This window comes from Hemiscyllium ocellatum, chromosome 33, assembly GCF_020745735.1.
Source record: "Hemiscyllium ocellatum isolate sHemOce1 chromosome 33, sHemOce1.pat.X.cur, whole genome shotgun sequence".
NCBI classification, from domain to species: domain Eukaryota; kingdom Metazoa; phylum Chordata; class Chondrichthyes; order Orectolobiformes; family Hemiscylliidae; genus Hemiscyllium; species Hemiscyllium ocellatum.
Genome location: NC_083433.1, coordinates 21,461,742 through 21,485,005, shown reverse-complemented (window position 1 = coordinate 21,485,005; position 23,264 = coordinate 21,461,742). Strand labels below are relative to the sequence as shown.

The 23,264-nt window shown below is 46.3% G+C and overlaps 1 protein-coding gene across 6 annotated transcripts in view; it reads left to right on the top strand.

Annotated features, from left to right (window-relative positions):
• LOC132831492 (myocardin-related transcription factor A-like) overlaps positions 1-23,264 on the top strand; it is a 207,245-nt gene that overhangs the window by 173,784 nt on the left and 10,197 nt on the right. For all 6 annotated transcript variants that reach the window (XM_060849663.1, XM_060849661.1, XM_060849667.1 and 3 more), the window contains 7 exons: positions 937-1,109; positions 10,381-10,506; positions 12,539-12,789; positions 14,275-14,434; positions 16,345-17,460; positions 20,530-20,634; positions 21,795-21,956. In XM_060849663.1, coding sequence (XP_060705646.1) covers positions 937-1,109; positions 10,381-10,506; positions 12,539-12,789; positions 14,275-14,434; positions 16,345-17,460; positions 20,530-20,634; positions 21,795-21,956 — 2,093 coding nt within the window. The remainder of the gene's footprint in view (positions 1-936; positions 1,110-10,380; positions 10,507-12,538; positions 12,790-14,274; positions 14,435-16,344; positions 17,461-20,529; positions 20,635-21,794; positions 21,957-23,264) is intronic.

Here is a 23,264-nt window from a genome sequence, read left to right as displayed (position 1 = left end):
CTCTCCCAGGAGATTCCATTGATGGGAACGGGACTGAGTAGGCGCAGGGGGGAAGGGAGTGGGAATAAGAAGTCGCTGGTGGTAATGCTGCTGGCATCGTGAGAGAAGCCTCATGAAGCCCCAATTAGAGTGCTTTCAGATCTCCAGGCACGATCACAAGTTTGAGAGCAAGGGGCTCTAGAGTACAGGGAAGAAAGCTGAAGTGGAATAACTGGTTCTGCTTGTATGGAAAGTTGGCACAAGAGCATTGTTTAAATCCCAAGCTAATGCAGGCAGACTAATGAACAGCAGAACTAAATGAAGTTTTGTAAAAGCTTTGATGCTTTTAGTAATTCTTCGAATCCCTACAGTGTGGACGCAGGCCGTTCAGTCCATTGAGTCTAAAATGACCCTCCAAAGAGTATCCCACCCAGATTCTACCCTTATCCCTGTCATCCTGCCTTACCCATTGCTAACCCTCCTAGTTTACATATCCCTGGACATTACAGGCAATTCAACATGATCATGCCATCTAACCTGCACATCTTGGGAATGAGGGATGAAACCCACTCAGGCACAGGGAGAATGTGCAAACTCCACATTGTCCCCCAAGGGTAGAATCGAACCTGGGTCTCTGGCACTGAGAGACAGTGGTGCTAACCACCGAGTCACCGTGCCACTTAAATTCCTGAAACAATAAATATTGTTGAATTTGTTGGATTGTACATCAAGCTGTATAGACTGGACTGATTCGAATCAATTGATCTTACTGCATGGCCAAGCACTCTTTGATTGTTAAGGTGGCCTGGATTGAGAGGAGAGCTGCCTTCAGTGGCTGGGGTGACGGCTTGATGTTTGTGGGTGTAATTTCTGTCAGTGTGCAGGGGAGTCGATCCCAAAAGAAATTAATTTCCCTGCCCAGTTGTTAATGTAGTGTTGTCGCAATTTCTCCCACAGATAATCATGTGCCGTACTCTGCCTTGGCAGACAATTCATCGTTTGATGAAGACAGCAGTGATGCCCTTTCACCAGAGCAGCCAGGAAGCCAGGAGTCATTGGGGTCATTGCCATCCCCCACAGAAGCAAGATCTATTGATCCACACCATCCCCTTCTTACTTGTTCAACCCAGGTACTGACCCCTCGGTTTCGACTAAGCTCCCTAAATTACATTTTGATATAGAAAATCAACTTATCATTGTTGACTTGACTTTGATTTGTGATCTCTTCTGTTGGGATAAATCTTTCATTTCTTTCTGGAATGTAAAAATGTTGGAATCTGTGGATTATACTTCACTGTTTATTTAAGCACGTTGTTCGCTGGCAGGGCCAAATGACATGAATAAATGCGAATCTTATGCATCACATGTTGGCACCGTCCACCAGGCAGAAAGATGGTGCGGAGGAAGCTCCAAAACAATACTGCTCTTGAGAATGCTGAAAGAACGAGGTGTGCTTGTGAGGTTTTTCATCTGGCACTTGTCAGGACGGAATTACAAGAATGCTAAATTTCAAAGGAAACCAACAATGTAGTTTGGCATTCTTGCCAAGTGCAATATTAATTGTCTTTTTGAGATGTAGTGTTCTTGCAATTCTGTCCTGATGAGTGTAAGCTGAAAAGCTTTAACCATGTCTTTATTTTTAAGAGCAGTATTCAAGCTCTGTACTGCTAAGTGCCCGTTTAAGTGCTGCTCTTGTTTCCCTCACTTTATCCTGTGTAAAGTTGCATGGATTGACAACAGGTCTTTGTGCATCCATTCTTGCTTATATTGCCTTTTGGTGAGCTATTCAACTGTGGCCGGCATCATTACTTCTAAAATGTTTTTCACCTTGTGGTTGAGGTGGCCTTTCATATTGAGCTGGTTCCTTGCTTTCATTCGAGGTTCCTGGGTGAGTCATGTCAAACGTTGTCTCCCTAGCGCCCTCTTCACAGAGGAGGTGGTTCTGATGGCAGGTCATGGAGGACCACAGAACACTGCTGCCAAGAGAAGGTCACTGGGAGGTTTAGATTACTGAATACCTACCAACGGGGAAGCCACTTACAGGCAGCTGTCGGTGCTGCTGTAAAATAAAAATAACCTCTCAGCAATGTGGTGGGAACGTAAATGCAAGAGATGCTTGTAGATGCTGAATGTTACTCTACCTTGGTGATCAATAATTAATTTCTGCTACAGCAATGCAAAAGCAAAATATGCCAGAGATCTGAATTTAAAAATAGTGTGAAAAACGTTCAGGAGGTCTGGCAACATCTGTGGGAAGAGAGAAATGGAGCCAACTTTTCAGGTCTGTGGCCTTTGGACCTGTGAATAGGTTAGAGTACAGAAGGAGGCCATTAAGCCCACTGTCTGCAACATCTTTCTGGAATGTAAAAATGTTGGAATCTGTGGATTATACTTCACTGTTTATTTAAGCACGTTGTTCGCTGGCAGGGCCAAATGACATGAATAAATGCGACTCTGTTTTCGATTATGCATCAAATGTTGGCACCATCCACCAGGCAGAAAGATGGTGCGGAGGAACCGCACAAACCATTCACTTGAATACCATTTCCCAGCACCTGCTCTGTGGCTGTGCTGACAGGTGGCCACAGGATTTCTGCTTGAACCGCCAAAACTAGGCAGCACAGTGGCTCAGCGGTCACCACTGCTGCCTCACAGTGCGACGGACCTGGGTTCAAATCCACCTTCAGGCGACTGTGTGCATTCTCCTGTGTAATTCCTCCCACAATTCAGAGATGGGCAGGTTAGGTGGATTGGCCATGCTGAATAGCCCTGCAGTGTCCAGGGATGCATATGTTAAGTGGGTTCGCCATGGGAAATGCAGGGTTAGAGGGATACGGTAGGGGTGAGGGGCTGAGTGGGATACTACTTGGAAGGTTGGTATGGACTTGATGGGCAGAATGGCCTCCTTCCACACTATAGGGACTCTTATGATTTCTAGGCACCCACCAGCTTCTGGTGAAAATGTTTTTCCTCATGTTCCCTCTAATCCTTGTTACCGGTCACCTTCAATCTGTAACTGAAAATGAGATCGTTGAAGGGTCAATGACAAGGGGACATCATTTTAAGATTAAGGGGCAAGAGGTTTGGAGGGGATTGGAGGAAAGATTATTTTTCTACACGGAGTGGTTGGAATCTGGAATGCACTGCCTGAGGTGGGATGCCTCAAACCTTTAAGAAGGACTTGGGTGAGCAACTGAAGTGTCATAAATTGAAGGCTGTGACCCAACTGCTGGAAAGTGGGCTTCGTGTATATCGGGTAGCGCAGTCGTCTGTTTGGTCAATGGGCTTGAGGAGTGGTGGGTGGAGTTTAATTTGGTTAAATGTGAGATATTGGTAAAACAAACAAGGGCAGGACTTAGACGGTTAGTGATAAATCCCTGGGTGATGTAGAACAGAGACCTAGGAGTTGAGGTACATAATTCTTTGAAATTTGCATCCCAAGACAGACAGGCTGGTTAAGGCATTTAGCAAACTTCATTGCTCAGAGCTTTGAGTGTCGGAATTGAGGCATCATGTTGAAGTTATACAGGATGTTGGTGAAGCCTCTGGTGGACCACTGTGTGCAGTTTCTATCACCCTGTTATAGGAAGGATATTATTAAGTTGGAGACAGTTCAGAAAAGATTAGCAGGTTATTTTGGAGGGGTGGAGGGTTTGAGTTTAAAAATGGACTGGAACTTTTTTCACTGGAGTTTTGGAGGTTGAGGAGTGACCTCAGAGGTTTAAAAAGTCATGGGGCACAGAAAACGTGAATGGCTTTTTTCACTCGAATGTAGGAGGTTGAGAGGTGACCTTAGAGCTTTATAAAACAATGAGGGAGATAGATAAGGTGAATAGCAGGTGTGTTTTCCCGAGGGTGGGGGAGTTCAAAACAGGGGGTGGCCTACTTCTAAGGTGAGAGGAGAAAGATTTGCAAAGAATATGAAAATCAACTATTTTTTCAGTGGTTTGTGTGTGGAATGACCTTCCTGAGGAAGTGGTGGATGAGGGTACAGTTACAATGTTTAAAAGACATTTGGATAAGTTATTGAATAAGAAATATTTGGAGGGATATGGGCCAAATGCACATTGCAGTAAGGTTATTTTTATTTGACTGCAGCACTGACAGCTGCCTGTAAGTGGCTGCCCTGTCAGCAGGGACTGGTTTAGCTTGGGAACATTGGGGAGAAAATAAAATGGTGAGACAGTGTTTGGATTCAACAACTTTGAAGGATATTGTGTCTAGAAGGCTATGGAGTGCCTGGTCAAAGGATAACATGCTGTTTATCAAGCTTGCATTGCACTTCACTGGGATGGTGCAGCAGGCTGAGGTTAGAGATATCAGATTGAGTGTAAGGATGAGAATCCAAGTACAAAACTATGGAAATTTAGGTTAATGCTCACAAATGAGAGGAGATGTTCTGTGTAGCAGTCATTCAGTCTGCATTTGGTGTCTCTGAGGAAATGGACACTTTGGTGAAATGTGTGGACAAGAGCCCTTTAACTCTGGCATTGTGGGTTGGCCTCAGCCTAAACATGGCTGGGTGGTTAGCACTTTTGTCACACAGTCAGAAAGTTGTGGGCTTACTCAGGAATTTAAGCGTAAAACCAGAGGTTGCTGCTGTTAGGGGAGACATTAACACCCTCATGGGGAGATGTACTTTAAGAAGAGCAAGGCTGTTCCTCCTGGTGACCCGTCCACTGTTTATCTTTTCACCAACTTTATTATTAGAGTGCATTCTGCCACAGCCTCATTGCTGTTTGTGAGGCATGCTGAGTGCTGCATTTCCTACATTACAGCAATGATTACTTTTCAACAGTAGTTTATTGGATAGAAAGCACTTTGGGATGATAGGAGGCTGAATGAATTGCTTTAGAAGTGAAGGTTGTTCTTCCTGTTCAGCTGAAGATGAAGGGTCCTTCCCTCACCGTACGGCTTACATTTGAAGTCACCGTGTAGTTGCTCTTTGATGTGAACTGATAGTAGAAGACTGCCCTTGGAACTGGACCAACCTGGCTATCTGATGCAGAACAGACTGCAGCATGATGTAGGAAATGGGAAAGCATTGCTCATGAGTTCAGTGTTTCTTTTCTGCAGAAAAACGATGTAATCTTGCATCTAACTGTGGCTTCCTTGACCTGCGAGAGTGTTACAGGTTCCATCAAGTGTTCCAATACTCATCACTGCCTTTGAGTCACCTCATCATGTTCTTTATCAAGAATCATCATTTGCAAGTAATCATTGACCAGTAATTGGAACATTCTTAATTTACTAACTAAATTGCCTCATTATGACCTCCTGCTATCATGAAATCTGACATTACGTATTTCACAACATGCTTTGCTTTCCACCAGTAGACAAAGCAGCCTGTGTACTTGGTATGCATGATCAAATTTGAATGCTTCATCAATGCCTGTTGCTTGTATCCATTTCCCATTCTAAGTCTAGGGAGCAGTTGATCTTACCTCAAGTTGATAAAACACTGAGACTTGATGAGCTGAACCCAAGGACAGTGAAGAGGTTGTAGGGGCTTGAGCCAACACCTTCCACTCCACCTTAGGTATAGGTGTGGTGCCAGAGGATTTGGAGAATTGCAGATATTATGTCTTTGTTCACAGGAGGATAAAACCCACAACTTCAGGCCACTTGGTGTTGGGGAAACTTGTAGAAAACAATATTTGGAATAAAAAGAATCATCAATTGTGCAAGTGTAGGTTAATTAAGGAAAGCCAGCATGGACCTATTATTGACAAATTATATTGAACTGATATGTTTGACTCTGGTTTGGAGGGATTGGGTGAGGGCAGTGCTTTTGATGTGATGTATGTGGACTTTCAGAAGGCATTTGAAGTGTTTATGAACTAGGCCAGACTACCCAAAACATTCTTAAGCAGGCAGCCCACACCATAACTTTGCAATTTGTTTTGGTAAGTGAACAGTGAAAATTACCTGGATTATGTAAGTGAAGTTAACTACCAGGTTTTAGAACAGACAAAATTTTATTCACAAAATTACACAATGGAACACACAGAACAGAATAAAGGACCCCTACAGAACTCAGTCTATCCAAACTAGACTTAGTTATGCTGTTTGTGAATATAACCAACAGTCCCAATAAACAAATCCTCTTGAAGTTAGAAGATCAGAGAGAGAGTGAGTGAGTTTGTTTCCACACCAGTTCACTGTTGAGCTCCCAATTAGTTCTGGATTGAACTAAACTTCTCAGCTAGAGAGCTGACCACTCCCCGTTCATTATACAGGTCACCTCAAAAACAGCAATGTGGGGCGGGAGCAGAGGAAGGGGGCTGAGAGATAAATCAGAGGGTAAGGGTGGGGGTAAGGTGGCTGGGAAGGCGATGGGTAGGTGCAGGTAGGAATTGATAGTGATAGGTCGGAGGGGAGGGTGGACTATATAAGTGGGAAGGAAGATGGGTAGGTAGGAAAGTTAAAGAGGGTAGTGCTAAGTTGGAGGGTTGGATCTGGGATGAGATGGGGGGAGGGGCGATGAGCAAACTGGTGAAGTTCAGTGTTGATGCCATGTGGTTATAGGGTCCCTAGGTGGAAGATGAATCATTCTTCTTCTACTCGTCGGGAGATTTGGATTTGGCAGGGAAGGAGGCCCAGGATTCACAAGTCCTTCGCAGAGTGGGAGAGGCAATTGAAGTGGTTGGCCACAGGGCAGTGGAGTTGTTTAGTGAGTGTCCCCCAGAGATGTTCCCTGAAACGTTCCGCGAGTTGGCATCCTGTCTCCCAGTGTAGAGCAGACCACATTGAGAGCAACAGACATAGTAGATGAGGAAAAGCTCTGCCAGATGTGACAAGATCCTTGGGCCCTTGGACAGAGGTAAAGAGGGAGGTGTGGGCACAGGTTTCACACCTCGTAAGGTGGCAAGGGAAGGTCCTGGGAGTGAATGGGGGGGCAACACGTGGACCTAATGCAAAAGAGGGAGGCACAGAGGGAATGGTCTCTGCGGCAGGGGAAGAAAATATATTTCTGGTGCTGGGGTCTGATTATAGGTGGCAGAAATGGTGAATGATAATCCACTATATCAGGAGATGAGTAGGGTGGAAGGTGAGGACAGGTGGTGTTCTATCCTTGTTGCAGTTGAAGGGATGCAGGAAATGGAGGAGAAGCACTGATCACCAATGCCCTCCTCCACTTCCCCTACCTCCCCTGGAACCCCATCCCTCTAAACGCAGTGAGGATAGAACTTCCCCTGGTCCTCACCTTCCACCCACTAATCTCCAAATACATGCCAACTTGGAGCACGTTTCAGGGAACATCTCTGGGGAACACACACCAAACAATCCCACTCCCTGTGGCCGACCACCTCAACTCCCCCTCCCACTTTTCCAAGGGCATGCAAGTCCTGGCCTCCTCCACTGCCAAATCTAAGCCACCCAATGACCGGTGGTCGAATGCCTCTCCTGTCTTGGGACCCTTGAACACACTGTATCAACATTGGCTTCACTACTCTTCCCCTCCCCCCACATCATCCCAGATCTAACCTTCCAACTCTGCACTTTTAACATGTCGTAGCTGTCCATCTTCCTTCCCACCTATCCACTCCACCCTCCCCGTCGACCTATCAATATCACCCACCCATCCCCCCTACTGCATCTACCTATCACCTTCCCAGCTACATCACCTCCAGCCCCATCCCCGCCCTCCTATTTACCTCACGGCTCCCTTCCTCCGCCCCACATTCCTGATGAAGATCTTCTGCTTGAGACATCAACTCGAATGCTCCTTAGGTGCTGCCTGACCTGCTGTGTTTTTCCAGCCCCACGCTTTTCAAATCTGATCTGCAGCCCTTGCTTTCTCCTGCTGCATAATGGAGGTGAGCATAATCTGAAATCATGGATTAAACTGCGTCAGTGGCAACGTGGGCATGAATTGCCAGGAAATGCTGGAGGTGATCAGTTGTGTTGAGGAAGGTTTTTTGTGGCATTCCTCAAACTGGTATCTGGACACTAGCTCTTGAGAGATATAAAAGTATTCCAAGGCATAGTTGAAGGTGGAGGGTAGTTTTGTGATTGGAAGCCAACAGTGTACCTCGGAGTTTGCTGCTGGGACCCTCGTTGTCTGTTATGTACATTAACGACTTGAATGTGAATGACAAAGGTATAATTAGTGAGATTGCAGATGACACGACAGTTGGTGGTGATGTTGGTAATGAGGAGGATGGTCTCAGGTTACAGTCTGATATTGATCAGCAGGTAAAGTGGGCAGAGCAATCCGGGGTGGAATTTAATCCCGATAAGTGTAAGGTTCATTTTGAGAAGTCTTATAAGGGAACGATTTACACAGTGAATGCTAGGCCCCAAGGGAGTACTGAGATACTTAGGGGACCTTAGTGTACAAGTTTATAGGCCTTCGAAGGTGTCAGCACACAGGGTGCTGAAGGCAAACAGGATACTTGCCTTCATTAGCCCAGGGTGGGGTAGAAAATGGAGCAGTGAAGTCTCGTTGAAACTTTATAGAGCATTGGTTAGACCACTGATACAATAAGCAGTTCTGGTTGGCATACTCATGGAAGAACCGGAGAGGGTGCAGAGGAGATTCACCAGGACGTTGCCTGGAGTGGAAAGTCTTAGTTTTGAGGAGAGACTGGACAGGCTTCATTGATTTTCCCTCGAGCAGAGGAGGCTGAGGACAGGGAGTCTGATTGAGATATACAAAATTATAAGAAGCATAGATAAGGTAGATTGTGAAAGTCATCTTCCCCGTGGCAAATGCCTCTCAGACCAGAGAGGATATGTTTAAGAGTGAGTGGTTCAGATGGGACCTGAGGAAACTGTTTTTCACCCAGAGGTTGGTAGAAATATGGAACGTGCTGCCTGAGAGAGTGGTTGAGATAGGTCTTTGAGCAATGTTTGAGAAGAACCTGGGTGAGCGCTTGAAATGCCAGGGGATAGTGGTTTAAAGACCAAGTGCAGGTAAATCGAGTTAGTTTAGGTAGTGTTTGTGTGTTGACGTAGATATGGTGGGCTGAAGCACCAGTTTCTGTGCTCCATGATTCGATGACTAGACTTGTTGACATGACATACTATTAAAATGTTCAGATGCTGCACGACTTGTAAGTATTGTGAACAGGGAGTGAGATTGTTGAACCTCTAAAAGGGTGTTGGTTGATGGAATGGGCTGCAAAATTGCAAATGAATTGATTGAAGAGACATGAGAATGATTAATTTTGGTTCCAACAATGTGGGGAGCTAAAATAAACTAAAGGGACCGTTTCTAAAGGGGATACAGGACCAGAGGGACCTTGGAATTTATGTGCACAAGTTATTGAAGATGGCAAGGCAGTTTGAGAGAACTATTTGAAAAGCTTGCAGGATCCTAGGGTCTAAATATAGGGGCATAATGTCCAAAAGCAAGAACTACTTGACAAACCTGTGAAAAATACTGGCTTCAGCGGGGATGTTGCATCTAGTTCTGGCCACCTTTCAGAAAGATGTGAAGGCGTTACGAGAAGGTGCAAAAACAATTTCACAAGGATGATGAAATTATGTGGATGGAGTGGAGAAGCTAGGCTGTTCCCTGTGGAAAATAAACAGTTGAAGGGTGATTTGATTGAAGTGTAGATGGAGCAAAACCATTCCCATTGGTGGAAGGATCAAGAGCTAGAGGGCACCAACTTGAGCTGTGGAGCAAAGGAAGCGATGCTGATGAGGAAAATCTTTCTCATGCAGCCAGTGCTGAGCACGTAGAATGCAGTGAGTGTGCATACCATGGAAACAACTTCACTTGTGGCTGGTGAAAGAGAATTGGATCATTATGTGAAGAGGACAGTTTACAAGGAGTAAAGGGGAGAGAAATGGCACAAGGTGACTTCTCTGTTGCAGACAGCCAGCGCAGACTTGGTGGGATGGTCATTTATGTGTAATTACTTACTGCAATATCATGACATCTCAAACAGTTTTAAAACACTCCACATACTGCGTGCCAACCTCAGCTGAGATGCCAGGTGGAAAGCTATGGGATTTGCTTCGGGGACTTGTTGGAGAAACTCAGCAGGTTTAGCAGCATCTGTGGAGAGAGAAACAAATGTAACGTTTCTGGACTCAAGTCACTTGGCAATTCTCCAGCAACTTCTGTTTTTGTTGTTTGTTTCTGATCTTAGCATCCGGAGTTCTTTGTTTCATTTTTGTGTTTGCTTCAAAGAGTTTGTTGAATTTGATTCAGTCCAGATTTTTCCTCCTTTGTTTGGAGGGGAGGGAACATCAGTTAAAACCTGAATACCGATTGGTCCTTAAGCAGGGAATCATGTTGGCTTCTCAGATCCACAAAAGAGATGTCACTTTAAAAATTAAACTTTTCCTCAGAGAATTGGCATTTCTTGATGTTTTGCAAGGTTTTGTGAGATGGATTTGGAAAGTTTGCCATCATTTTTCATAATTAATTTATTCTCTTTGCAGTATCTTGTATCATTGCCAACTGGGACAGAATTGAGCAAGTCCAAGCCAGCATCTGACCAACACACAGCAAAATTGGCAAATGGTGTGTTGTCCCCAGCTGCCAAACCCATGCCAACACTTATTAAAGTAAGATTACTTCTTGGAAAGCCTTTCTAGAGTGGTGATGAATGTATTGCATGTTAAACTGTGGTCAGAACGCTGGAATCGTGCACTTGCAACTGTGAGGTTAACCAGATGCTGACTTGTATTTACATAAAATTGTGTGGTCCAAAATCTTTGTTTACTGTACTTCCTTGCCGGTATTTGCCCTTCCCCCTGCCCTGTTCTGTAGGCACTTTGTCTTTGGTGGAGTATGGTTTGAGTGCTGGCCGTTGTTCTCTGCCAAATGGCCTTATTTTGGTGAAACGTTTTGACGGTGGTGCTGGTCAGGTGGTGATTCTGCCCCCTCTGTACCCCTCATCATTTCATTTCTGGTGGGCACCTTGGCAGACTGCAGTTTGTTCAACCATATCTGGTTGAGAGAGACTCCCCCCACAGGAATGGGATTGAATCTGGAATTAACGTTTGCGCGCACACGTATTCTAACAGTTCTGATTTTTGCATAACCCCAGTCAGCGAGTAAGGGGCCTGGGGAGTTGCTGAATCCAATTACGGGCAGAAATCTTGAGCTCTCCAGCATGGCCGTATGTAAGCTAATCCTCACTCTGTACTCAGGAAGCAGGGTTCACAGTTCGTCACATTTTATTTTCTAAAGTATTATTGTCTGGTGGGTTGTGGAGTATGTCCGAGTGTTGATCACAGGGAGAACCTTGCTTTGAGATTTATTTCAGGTCAGTTAGTAAATATAATTACTTGGAACTTTCAAGTTGTCTTAATATACTGCCAATCCTTTCCTGACTTCAGATACTCTGGATAGCCATTATGCAGCAGCTCAATGCTTTTGAGGTCTTCAGTCATTCTCCCCTCCCCATTTGCAGAAAGTGTATATGCTGAAGACTGCAGTCTCCATACGTTCAGCAGTCAAGAGCTTATTTCTTTTGCGTATTCCTGCCATTTCGAGAACCAAGCTTTCACGTCATTCCCTGTGGGAGAGCTCTTACCTTTGGTCAACCTTGTGGCTTTCCACATCTTGTTTCCACATCACTGAGTGAGGGGCTGTTTGTGCTAGCATTCAATCGTTTCTCCTTCCTGCTTGCAACAATCTGTTAACTAGCGATTTAAATCTGCCTCTTGAGTGGTTAAAATCAGCTTTTCTTTCCTTTTGATTTTTGTTTTGTTCAGTTTTCTCTTGGAGTTTGCTTCTCCTGTTTGTGCCGTTGGTGTACACCCAACACCTTAGCTTGCCCCTTCTCTCATCAGGGGCTGACAGTCCGCTTGTCATATTTCCAATTTTTCTTCTGTCTTTAGTTTGGAACTCGGGACTGTAGTCTACAAATTGGAACTGCACTAAGTTTGCTGATCTTAACCGAGTCAGCTGGTGCTGCAGGTTACTCTGCTCCACAGTGATGAACAGGGGAGGTTAGTCAGAGTCCCTGCTGCTGATTACAGTGCGGGCATCCCACGTGGGAGCTGTTTCTCCACCCCCTGATAAGAAGATGCAATCTCCGTGACTTTGCGTGGAGCCACGCAACCTGCTGCCACTCGTTACCAGTGACTGAACCTGATCAGTGAGTACTTAGCCAGTCACTGACACTGTCAGCATCTTCAGTATAGGTGCAAATTTGCAGAGAGTGGGGTGGGGGGAGCAATGTAGATAATTCCAAAGTGAAAAGGTTGATACTCTGCACAAGGCAGGAATATAATTTGTTTAGCCTGACACAAGTACCACAGCCTATTTTGTCAATCGCAAGCTAGTCCATAAAGAGTTGTCTCTTCTGCCCTTTGTCTAATCCTCCTAATACAAGAAGACACTGTTGAAAGCTAATACCAGGGGAATGATTGTACAGGAAGTTTAAATCTGGCAGTGATCAGCGCTCATGGAGCTGCCTCCTTTTTTTATGTTTCAGTCTGTTTCTAGTTTTGGACTGTGGCCTGGTGTGTTTGTCGTTTTGTAAGTTGCGTCTGGATTTTGTCGGTTGGGTGGTCTCTATGTTACCTGCCTCTTCCGAGTTGTTCCAGATGAAATCCGATGGTGTTTCTCGGTCCTTTCCACATGCAGCAAAGCCAGCCCAAGACCTTGCGAGACAAGAACCAGAGGAGCAAGAAGCTGAAGGAGCCAAAATCCCGCGTGAAGAAACTCAAGTACCACCAGTACGTCCCACCAGACCAGAAACTCGACAAGGCTGCCCTGCCCCTGGATTCGGCCTATTCCAAACTCCTCCAGCAGCAGCAGCTCTTCCTGCAGCTCCAGATCCTGTGTCAACAGCAGCAGCACTACAACTACCAGACTATCCTTCCTGCACCTCCAAAGTAAGACACACACTCCCCTATCTGCCTACTGCCTTTGCAGGACATTTAGAATCATAGAATAGAATCCCTACAGTGTGGAAACAGGCCCTTCAGCCCAGCAAGTCAACACTGACCCTCCAAAGAGAAACCTACCCAGACCCATTCCCCTACCCTATTATCCTATATTTACCCCTGACTAATGCACCTAACCTATCTCCCTGAAAACCATGGGTAATTTAACATGGCCAATCCACCCTGACCTGCACATCCTTGGACTGTGGGAGGAAACCAGAGCACCCAGAGGAAACCCACGTAGACACGGGGAGAATGTTCAAACTCCACACAGACAGTCGCCCGAGGCTGGAATCGAACCAAGGTCCCTGGTGCTGTGAGGCAGCAGCCTCCATACAGGAGGTTATTGGTTCTAAGATTGCTGTAGCTCATGAAATAGTGAGCTGATGCAGTGCCTGAAATGATTTTGAGTCACGACAGCCATTGAGGACTCTGGTTTAGTTCTCAGCCTGTGCTGAGTTGGCTAATCTCGCCCTTCCACCCCCAGGGCATTATTGGAACCTCGTCATTGTTACCTTAAAGAGGGGAGAGGAAGGGAGTCGGGCTTCCTGCTTCTGATCGTGTAATAGTTTCTCCCATTGGATTGTGCTGAATGAAGACAGGGTGAGGATTAGTCCGTCATTAATTTCACTACACTTTCAGGGTAGTGCAGGATGAGTTACTGGGGTTGGTTTTGCTCCCTGCCCCCACAAAGCTAAAGCTTCGAGAGAGGAGTTGGGAGACGTTGAGTTGGGAGCAGGAGTGGGACTTCAGGGTTTTAACATTTTCAGACTCTACAGTTTGCAAATGAAGTTGCAGTGTGTGAACTGTCAAACTTGAGGTTTCATCTTCAGAAGTGTGAGTGACCCATGAGAACACTTGGGCCAGTTCCCTCGGTTACAAGCAGCAATCAAGCCCACACATTTTCTTTCACTTTGGTATGCAGCTTCTGAAAGCGTACACTACCTGGTCTGTTGCTTGTATTTTAGTACACACTCTATTTTGACATAATCGCTGTGTAATTGACTGCATGGTAGTATCTTAGGCCAGAAAGAATTTCATCTAAATTTGTCTCCAGTTTCTGGAAGCATATGTCCCCTTGTACTTTCAAAGAAAAGCGACCCTTCTTTTAATAATTTAGTCCCCATCACCGCCTGAATTCACAGTGCTGAGGTCTGACACCATGGTGTTGGAGATACAGAGTATCAGCTGCAGTGCTATCTATCAAGTGCTCACTGAAGTGGTGAATGATGGCAGCTATTTCTGAACTAGTGTTTTATAGTGGCCTCTGCAGAAATGCTGAAATGGCTGCATGAACCAGGGTGAGGGCAGGCTCTAGTTGGGCCTGTTGGTGTGTAATGACATTTGACTGTTCTCAGCTCCGGTGTTGCCGTGTAACTGCATATGGTTGTGATTGCCGGTCTAATCATGGCTGCTTCTCTCATTCTGTCTCAGGCCCAACAGTGACAAACAGACCAGCAGCAGTACCGCCTCAGTGAGGACTCTGAGTAATAGCACACCGTCACCAGGTTCAGGCAGACTCACTCGGCACAACAGCTGCACAGCCATCAGCAAAGCACCGGGGTCGCTGCCCTCTAACCTCGACGACCTGAAGGTCTGTTGCATTTACTTCATAGTTCCCCCAAGGTCTGCCTTATCTTCCTGGTCTGTCACTCAGCATGTTATAAGTGATCTATCAAATATGTAGTGGACCATCTCTCCCTGCACTGATCTGGAGCTGGTGATTCATGGCAGGATGAACTGCAGCCAGTGCTGTAATTCTGCAGCGTCTTATGTGAGTAATCCCTCTTGCGAGAGCGGAAGTAATGATGCTGTTTAACCATGAGGCAAAGCTGAGCTTGCATTTTCCAGCAATGTAGCCTATGTAACTGGGATCGCTGAGGAGATGACCAACTTGATGCCTTGTAAGCCAGCACTTTCCTGGTCACTTGGCAAAACTGTGCATTGACTGAAACAACTGAAAGGTCTTCAGTTCCTACAAAGTGGTGGTGATTGCAATATTTTTCCTGTGGGTTTAAGAGGAGATTTTAAATGAAACCCTCTCAGAAGGTCTTAAAGGATCTCTCAGTATCATTGGAAGGTCTGAGTCCTTGCAGTGTCCTGGCCAATGTTTGTCCCTCAGCAGGTATCTTAAAAGCAGATTATCTGGTCCCTTATCAAATGGCTGTGTTTAGGGGGTAAACTGAATAACATTGACAAGGTGAAGGTCCCAAGGATCAATCCTGGGGCTTTGATTATTCACAAACACTTTGAGGGGGGATAGTGAGTAATGTATCCAAATTAGTTGGTGATACACAAATAAACAGGAGGCTTGTTGTGGTCAGGATATAAGGAATTTGTCAGGGAGGTGTAGACAGGTTAAGGAAATGGGTAAAAATGGAATTTAGTGCCGGAAAATAAGAGGCCGGGCACTTTGTTCGGAAGAGTCAAAAGGCAGATCATTACAGAAATGGAGAGAGACTCCAAACAACTACAGCAAGCAGGGATCTGAGTATTCTTGCACATGAAAGACACACCAGAGTTAGCATGCTGGAACAGAAAATAATGCAGGAAGCAAATGGAATTTTGATTGTCAGGAAAATGCAGCGTGTGCAGAAATATCCTTCAAGAAAGGAACTTGCTGTCCCTACCCAGCTCTGCCTTCCCACCCCACTGTGGTCTGGCCGTTGCTACCTCTTGCCAATCCTGAAGCCTTTACTGCCCACTGGAGATGCACAGGAGGTTCAGCCTTGTCCTATTAACCAGCTTTTGATGCTGCCTTCATCCAACGCTTTATTGGTGGATGTTGTGCGAGGAAACTGTAATGGTACCATAACTGGGCTAATAACTCCGAGGGTCCAGACATGACTGCAGACTGTGGGTGACTTTAAACAGGTCTCTGAAATGGTCGAATCAAGCCCCTCAGTTTAAGTCCAGGTGGGGATGAGGAACAAATACTGGCCTTGCCAGTGACACTCACATCCTGTGGTAGAGCAAATTGTGGTTCTGACTCACCTTCCAGCCATTATCAGCTTTTAAAGAATTTCGTTAAGTAATTCAGAACCAGCTGTAGATGGATACCTTTCCACCGCAACATGAATTTTCGAGGCTGTATTGTCCTTTTTAGAGAGAGTTAGATACAAGCAGTTAAAATGGATCTCCTACTTCTTCTGAAAGGTCTGATTGTCACTGAGACTTCCAAACCCAGGGATATCCTGCTGCTGTATCCACACTCTGTTGGTCTGCAGTTTCCCTCCCTCCTTCCTGCACTAGCTGGGATCGATCCAGACCCAGGGATCCAGCCTGGAATCTTCCTGGTCTGCATTTGTGGCCCCCACCAGCGAAAAAACAATGGAACAGTGCATGGTGGGAAGTGGATCCAGTTGCACTTTTGAAAAGGAAATTGGGTGAAGTACTTGAAGGGGTTAAAGGGCTGGTGCAGGTGTGCAGGACTGAATGGCCTCTTGCTGTGTCGTGCTGAGTGGTTCTACACGGAGTTGTGTCTGACTGTGTTTCTGTCTGCAGGTGGCTGAGCTGAAGCAGGAGCTGAAGCTGAGGGCCTTGCCCGTGTCGGGAACGAAAACCGACCTCATCGAGCGTCTGAAGAACTATCAGGAACTGAACAAAGCTGGCGGGACTCTAGCCACCACGGTGTCTGCCGTGACCAAGACCGGCCCCACCCCTTCGAAACCTGCGGAGGGAATGGCCTTCCCATCTGTCCGTCTCGGCAGCATCCCAGCGGCGGTTACCAGTGCCACTCCTGGGGATGTAGCCAACACCATGGTGACAGCGAAGTTGGGCAGCTCCGGTTCCAGCCCTCCAGTGTCACCTGCCCCCTCTGACCACTCGCTGCACAGCCTGGAGGAGAGCACAACTCCCGAGGTGGTCACCGAATCTCTCCAGTCGTCGCCCATGCGGCCATTTGGCATCGAGGAGCCAGCTCCTATCAACGGCATGACAGGCATCGCCAGGTTGGTGCCCAGCAGCATCCAGGGCCACTGCCAAGAGTCGGACAAAGACGCTCAAGCCGCGACTAAGGATCTGATGTTGCAGGAGAAGGACAAGCAGATCGAGGAGCTGACCAGGATGCTCAGGCAGAAGCAGCAGCTGGTGGAAGCACTCCGGCTGCAACTCGACCAGGAGAAGAGAACCCAGCTCCAACAGCCGCCCCTCAGCGTGGCCTTGACTGTGCCGGGCAACCAGAAACCTACTCCCACCGCCGTCAAGCAGGAGAACCTGCCCTCCAGTTGCCTGTTTTCGGGGCAGTCTGTGCCCTCGAACCCAGCGAAACCTGTCCCGCTTCTCAACCACGTCAAACCCCCCGGGAGCAACCCGAGCCCCATCGATGCTCCAGGGGCGTCAAACCTCGTGCCAGTGAAGGCCGTGGTGGTGAAGCAGGAGGGTCTAGTGGGCACCTGCAAGCAGCAGCAGCCCTCACCCACGCCGGCTGTTCTGCTGAGCCCGGTGCAGCCAAACCAGGTGACCACGGGGGCACCACGGACCGTGGCACCGAGCCAAGCTCCGAGTCTGCTAGCAAACGGAGTGGGTACCCACATTCTCCTCACGGTGACTCCACAAAACAACAACGTGGGTCATGTGTCTCCTGCTGTCAGTGCGGCCAAGGGTCCACCAGCAATACAGGTAAGCACTTAATGCAGCTGATACAATCTCCAGAGGGTGGTTGATACATCATTCCCCACACAACTTCCTCCAGAGTTAGGAGTCATGTACAGCACAGAATCAGGCCTTTCAGCCCAGGTTCAGACGAGCTGCGTCTTCAAACACATTCTACCGGCGCAGTGGTCATCAGGTATGTATAATACATCAGGTGTATATGGGGATGTGATGAAGGACATAGAATGAGGCTGCTTCCCCAGAGAGCTGGCAGCTTGTAATCTCAGGACAAGGGAAGACACTGAGATCCTTGTGAATCTTTGAAATCCCCTACTGAGAGGGTTGTGCATGCGCAATCATTGAGTGTATGTTGTCATAGATTTAGGTGATGGCTGCTAATAGAATCAGGAGGTAGGGTGGTAAGTCAGAGGAGTGGAGCTGATCAGCCATGAATGGCAGAGTATTCTCGAAGGGCTGAATGGTCTACACTATCTGCTCTTTATTTTTCTATGATCTTCTCCCAAGCTGGATGAGAGAACTCTTTCCTTGCCTTATGTTTCTTTGAGTATTAATTCTGAGGTACTCTGAAAAGAGTGATTCTGGGAATTTTGTGTTCAACAGGTTAGTGTGTAGCAGCAGGGAGAATCAATAAAGACCATGCTGGAGGTGGTGAGGGGTTCGTGTCTTTACCCATTTGAACGTTGGTTTAACACTTTGCTTCAGATCCTTCGAGTGCTCAGACAGCTATATTTACAAATTTTGTCCTATGAAGGTCGTGAGATGCTAGAGAGTCAGTGGCTAAAAGGTTGTGCTGGAAAAGTTGAGCAGGCAGCATCAGAGGGGGAGGGGAGTTGATGTTTCAGGTCGAAATCTTTCATCAGACTCTGTCCCATGATTTGATGAGTCAGTGAGAATAATTATTGATTTATTTCATACTGAGAAGTACAGGGCACCCTAACGGAAACCTGTTAAAATTAGCGTGTTTAGGTAGGGCAAACATGCAAATGTTTTCAATTGTCGGGAGGAGACCAGAACTCTAGGTCAAATATGAGGTAATCCACATAAAGTCGTAGAGTCATAGAGATGTACAGCATGGAAATAGACCCTTCAGTCCAACCCGTCCATGCCAACCAGATATCCCAACCCAATCTAGTCCCACCAGCCAGCCCCCGGCCCATATTACTCCAAACCCTTCCTATTCATATACCCACCCAAATGCCTCTTAAATGTTGCAATTGTACTAGCCTCCACCACTTCCTCTGGCAGCTCGTTCCATACCCGTACCACCCTCTGCGTGAAAAAGTTGCCCCTAAGGTCTCTCTCATATCTTTCTCCTCTCACCCTAAGCCTATGCCCTCTAGTTCTGGACTCCCCAACCCCAGGGGAAAGACTTTGCCTATTTATCCTATCCATGCCCCTCATGATTTTATTAATGTCTATAAGGTCACCCCTCAGCCTCCGACGCTCCAGGGAAAACAGCCCCAGCCTGTTCAGTCTCTCCCTGTAGCTCAAATCCTCCAACTCTGGCAACATCCTTGTAAATCTTTTCTGAACCGTTTCAAGTTTCACAACATCTTTCGATAGGAAGGAGACCAGAATTGCACGCAATATTCTAACAGTGGCCTAACCAATGTCCTGTACAGCCGCAACATGACCTCCCAACTCCTGTACTCGGTACTCTGACCAATAAAGGAAAGCATACCAAACACCACCTTCACTATCCTATCTACCTGTGAAAGGGAATAGCATTGATGCCTTTAAGAAAAAGCTGGAAATGAGGGAAAAGGGTTGGAATGAAATGCTGACAGAGTGAGATAAAGTAGGTTGGTTTGACGTTTATGTGGCACTGGCACAGTTCTGTCCCTGTGCTGCGTGTTGGATGTGTTACTGCAGTAAAGCACACTGCCAGCAGAGGGAGCTATTTACCAGTGCTCTTCCTGCTTTTCAAAGCTATTCCCTTGAAACTGACTTTGCTACAAAGCAGATTACTCTCTTGGGGAAGTTAACAGGAAGTTTTCTTTATTTGTTTTTGTGACCTGATGAGAATTGCTGAATGGATTGTTCAGGAAAAGAGGATTTTGTTTTTGTAAAAGACTGAGATTTGTGGCAGTGATTCTGAAGCATCTGCATTTATTTCAGTCACATTTTCAGGTGTTTTAATCGATAATGCACCTTCTATCAGTTTGATGTGAAGAAGATGACAGACTTTAAAATAAAGCTCGATAGAATGAAAATTACAACACGAAATCCAAGTTCTGATGGATTAAGACACATTGTTATGTCTGCAGAGACTCTGGGTGGGATTGTATATTGTGTGTGTATATTATGTAAACTTTATCTATTCCTGCAAATAATTTAGGTTAATGAGCACACAATGTGCAGTGTTAAATACAGAGGAACCTCGATTATCCGATTGAGATGGGAGGGCACTATTTTGTTCGGATAATTGATTATTCAGTTAACTGATTCAGTGCCTCTCCTCTGGGGCTCGGAGTTTTTTGAAGTTTTCTTTTTCCCCTCTCTGCCTGCCTTGCTCCCTCTCTCTGTCTCGGGGTTTGTTTCTGAGCAGGCACACACTTGTGTGTAAGGCACCTGCAGTATTGCTGAAGCCTTCCCCCACCCCCACCCCCCACACACCTCACCATCAGTTCAATGGGGATTGACACAGGGAGCACTTGCTAAGTCCGTTCCCCGTTCAGGAGATTTGCACCGCATGCAAGCCCCTGCTCACTGTCCGCTGTGCCCCAATCTGCCCTCAACACCGCCCCACCGTTCGCCCCCACCCCAGTTCAACACTGCCCCCATCTCTCCTCTTCGCACACCACCACTCTCCCCTCCCCCGCCCCTGCTGTTGAGATGTGATCCTGACCAATGTATCTGATTGGAGGTTGCAAACATTCAAAATTGGACCAAGCTGATGGTGAGAGAATGCTTTCCGAAGTTCGGCATTGTGGAAAGATGTCAGTAAGTTCCAGGGGAAAAATAAACAGCATTGCTTCACCTAGATGGGATTGGCACCTTGTGATGCTATTCCAGTTGTCTCATAGCTTCTTATTGTCTGTCCCTCCCTCCCTCCCTCCCTCTCTCTGTTCCCAGGCAGTGCCATCCCCTCCTTCCCAAGGAGAGGCACAGCAACCATCACCTAACAGCCAGCCGAAGCAGCAGCTGGAGGCAGGAGTGATGAACCAGGCTGTGAAAAAGGTAGAGACTTTGTTTTTATTGTGCTGCCTGTCTGTAGGTGAAGGAGCAAGGATGGATTCCAGGGCAAAGTGGATTCAACAGCATTCTACAATTTTTGTTTCCTGAACGCAGTGGAGAAGATGTGGATGCAGTGTGATTTTGGCAAATGTGAGGTTGTGCAAAATGAATAGAGGAGCTGAATAATACTTAAATGGAGAAAGACTGCAGAAGGCTACAGAACAGGGGGATTGGGGAGACCTCGTCCTTGAATCACAAAAAGCTCTCAAGTTCAGTGAGGAAATGAAATGGCCTTTATTTCAAAGGGAATGGTATATCAAGGTAGAGAGGTTTTGCTGAATGTATACAAGCCACTAGTCAGACCAGAGATAGAATACTGTGAACAACATTGGGCCCCTTATCGAAGCGGAGATTCGCCGGCATTAGCGACAGGCCAGAGAAGGTTCACAGGGCTGACCTAGGGTCTGGAGGAACTGTCTTATGAGGAGGGGTCAGGTAGGTTGGACCTGTACTCAATACAACATAGAAGAATGAAGGGCAAACCTTCATTGAAATATTCAGGATTCTTAGTGGGCTTGACAGGGTAGATGGGATGTTGTTTCACTTTGTGGAACAGTCTAGGACCAGAGGGCAACCTCTCGGAATCAAGGATCGCACTTTTAAGGCCGAGATGAGGAGGCATTGCGTTTCCCCGAGGGTGGTGAGTCTGAAGTTGTTTCTGGCAGAAGGATGTTGAGGCTCGGTTACTGAGTGTATTCAAGGCCGAGATCAATATTTTAACGAATCAAGGGTTATGGGGAAAAGGTATGAAAATGGAATTGAGAATTTATCAGATCAGCCATGATCTCATTGAATGGAACAGCAGACTTGGTGGGCTGAATGGCCGCCTCCTCCTCCTGGATATTATGGTCTTAAGTTAGGAATAGATAGTTGGTTTATCGAAATATCAGCATGGAGCAAGTGTTGAAATATAATCTTGGTACAATTTAAACTCGACAATCCTCATTAATGAATAAGCCTCATGGCCTACCATCTCTTTGACATGTTGGAGTAATAAAGCTGCACTTATTAAAAGCACTTTTTTGCGGCAGGTTTCCCTGTTTGGACTGAATGTCAGCAGGCGGTGTCTGACTCCTCCTCACTCCTGTTTGTTTTCATTGTAGGACCAGAAGTTAGGTCTGCAGCTGATCACGGGGACATCCGGGGTGCTTTCCTACTCCTTTACACCCCTGAACGTGCAGCCTTGCTTTGTAAACAGTGTAACTGAGGGCTCACTAAAAGCCAGGACAAACGCTGTGAGTAACGGCCCCAGCTCCACGCACAAGGTAAGCTCATCCATCGCTTCAGTAGCTTCCTTAACACCAGCTCAAAGATATATCCACAGACTATTTCACTGTGGGGGATGGTGGAGGGGGGTCACGTGTGAGAGAGTAAGAGAAAATCTTGTCTCCCTCACCTAACCCCCCTCCAAGGTGCTGCATCATCATTTCACTGCACTGACTGGCCTCCCTAGAGAGTTATGAACCCTCCAGGGTTAGTCTGCTGGTTTTGGGAATTGAAGATTAACCTCCCGGACATTGTGGGAGGGTCACCGAGGAAGTGCACCCTAAATCTGGTCGTCCTCAACATTTCTGGAACAATGTCTGTCATATCATCAAATTTTCCAGTACAGCTGGAGGCCATTTGGCCCATTGTCCATGCCGAGTCCTGAAAGGGCTACCCAGCCGTATCTCTGTAGCCTCTAAATACTTTTATTTTCAAATATATATTCGGCTCTTTTGAAACCATCTATGGAATCTGCCTCCCATCCTTCTCCCAGGCAGCACCTTCCAAATCCTAACAATTCCTTGAGTAAAGAAATTTCTCATCTCACTCCTAGCTCTCTCGTTGGCATTGTGACCCCTTAGTTATGCCAACTAGTGAAACAGCATGTCCTCCTTTACTTTGTCAAAACAGTTCATGATGTTGAATACCTCAGTGAGGTCTGGAGCAGGGAACGTTAAGCCCAGTGTCTCTTTCCAATCTCAATCTTTCTGTTTATCTAAAATCCCTCATTCTGGGTATCCTTGTAGGCAATCTCTTTTGAAGTCTCTCCAGGGCTTTAACTCCTTCCATACATATAGTGCCCAGAATCGAACTTAATGAAAATCTATGTAATATCATTAACCATCTCAACATCATGTGTTACTAGTTGTCAACAACAACTATATCTTGTTAAGCACCAGAGACTCTTCCAGTTAGACTAGGAAGTGGTTTTCCTCTGCTACACTAGCAGTTGTCACTTTCTACTTGAACAGGATCTTATCAGTAACACTCATCATGAGCATCAATTTATACATTGCCATTAACTGGCCCTGGCCCTGGCCCTACAACAGTTATAATCTGAAATGTACCACCCCATCAGGCTGGTTAAAGCAGATGAAATAGAAAGTATTGTGACTCGTGAGAAGTATACCGAGGGCATAGATGGGCAGCCTCATGGCCAATAAAGTGTAATGCAAAGAAATTATGGATTTTAGTGGGGAGAAAGGAGATGAAGAAATGTTTTTAAAAGGGTACAATTCTGAAGGGTGCAGTAGACATCATGGAAAAGGCGCAGCGGGAGCACATGAAGTGATTGGGGAGGAATGAAA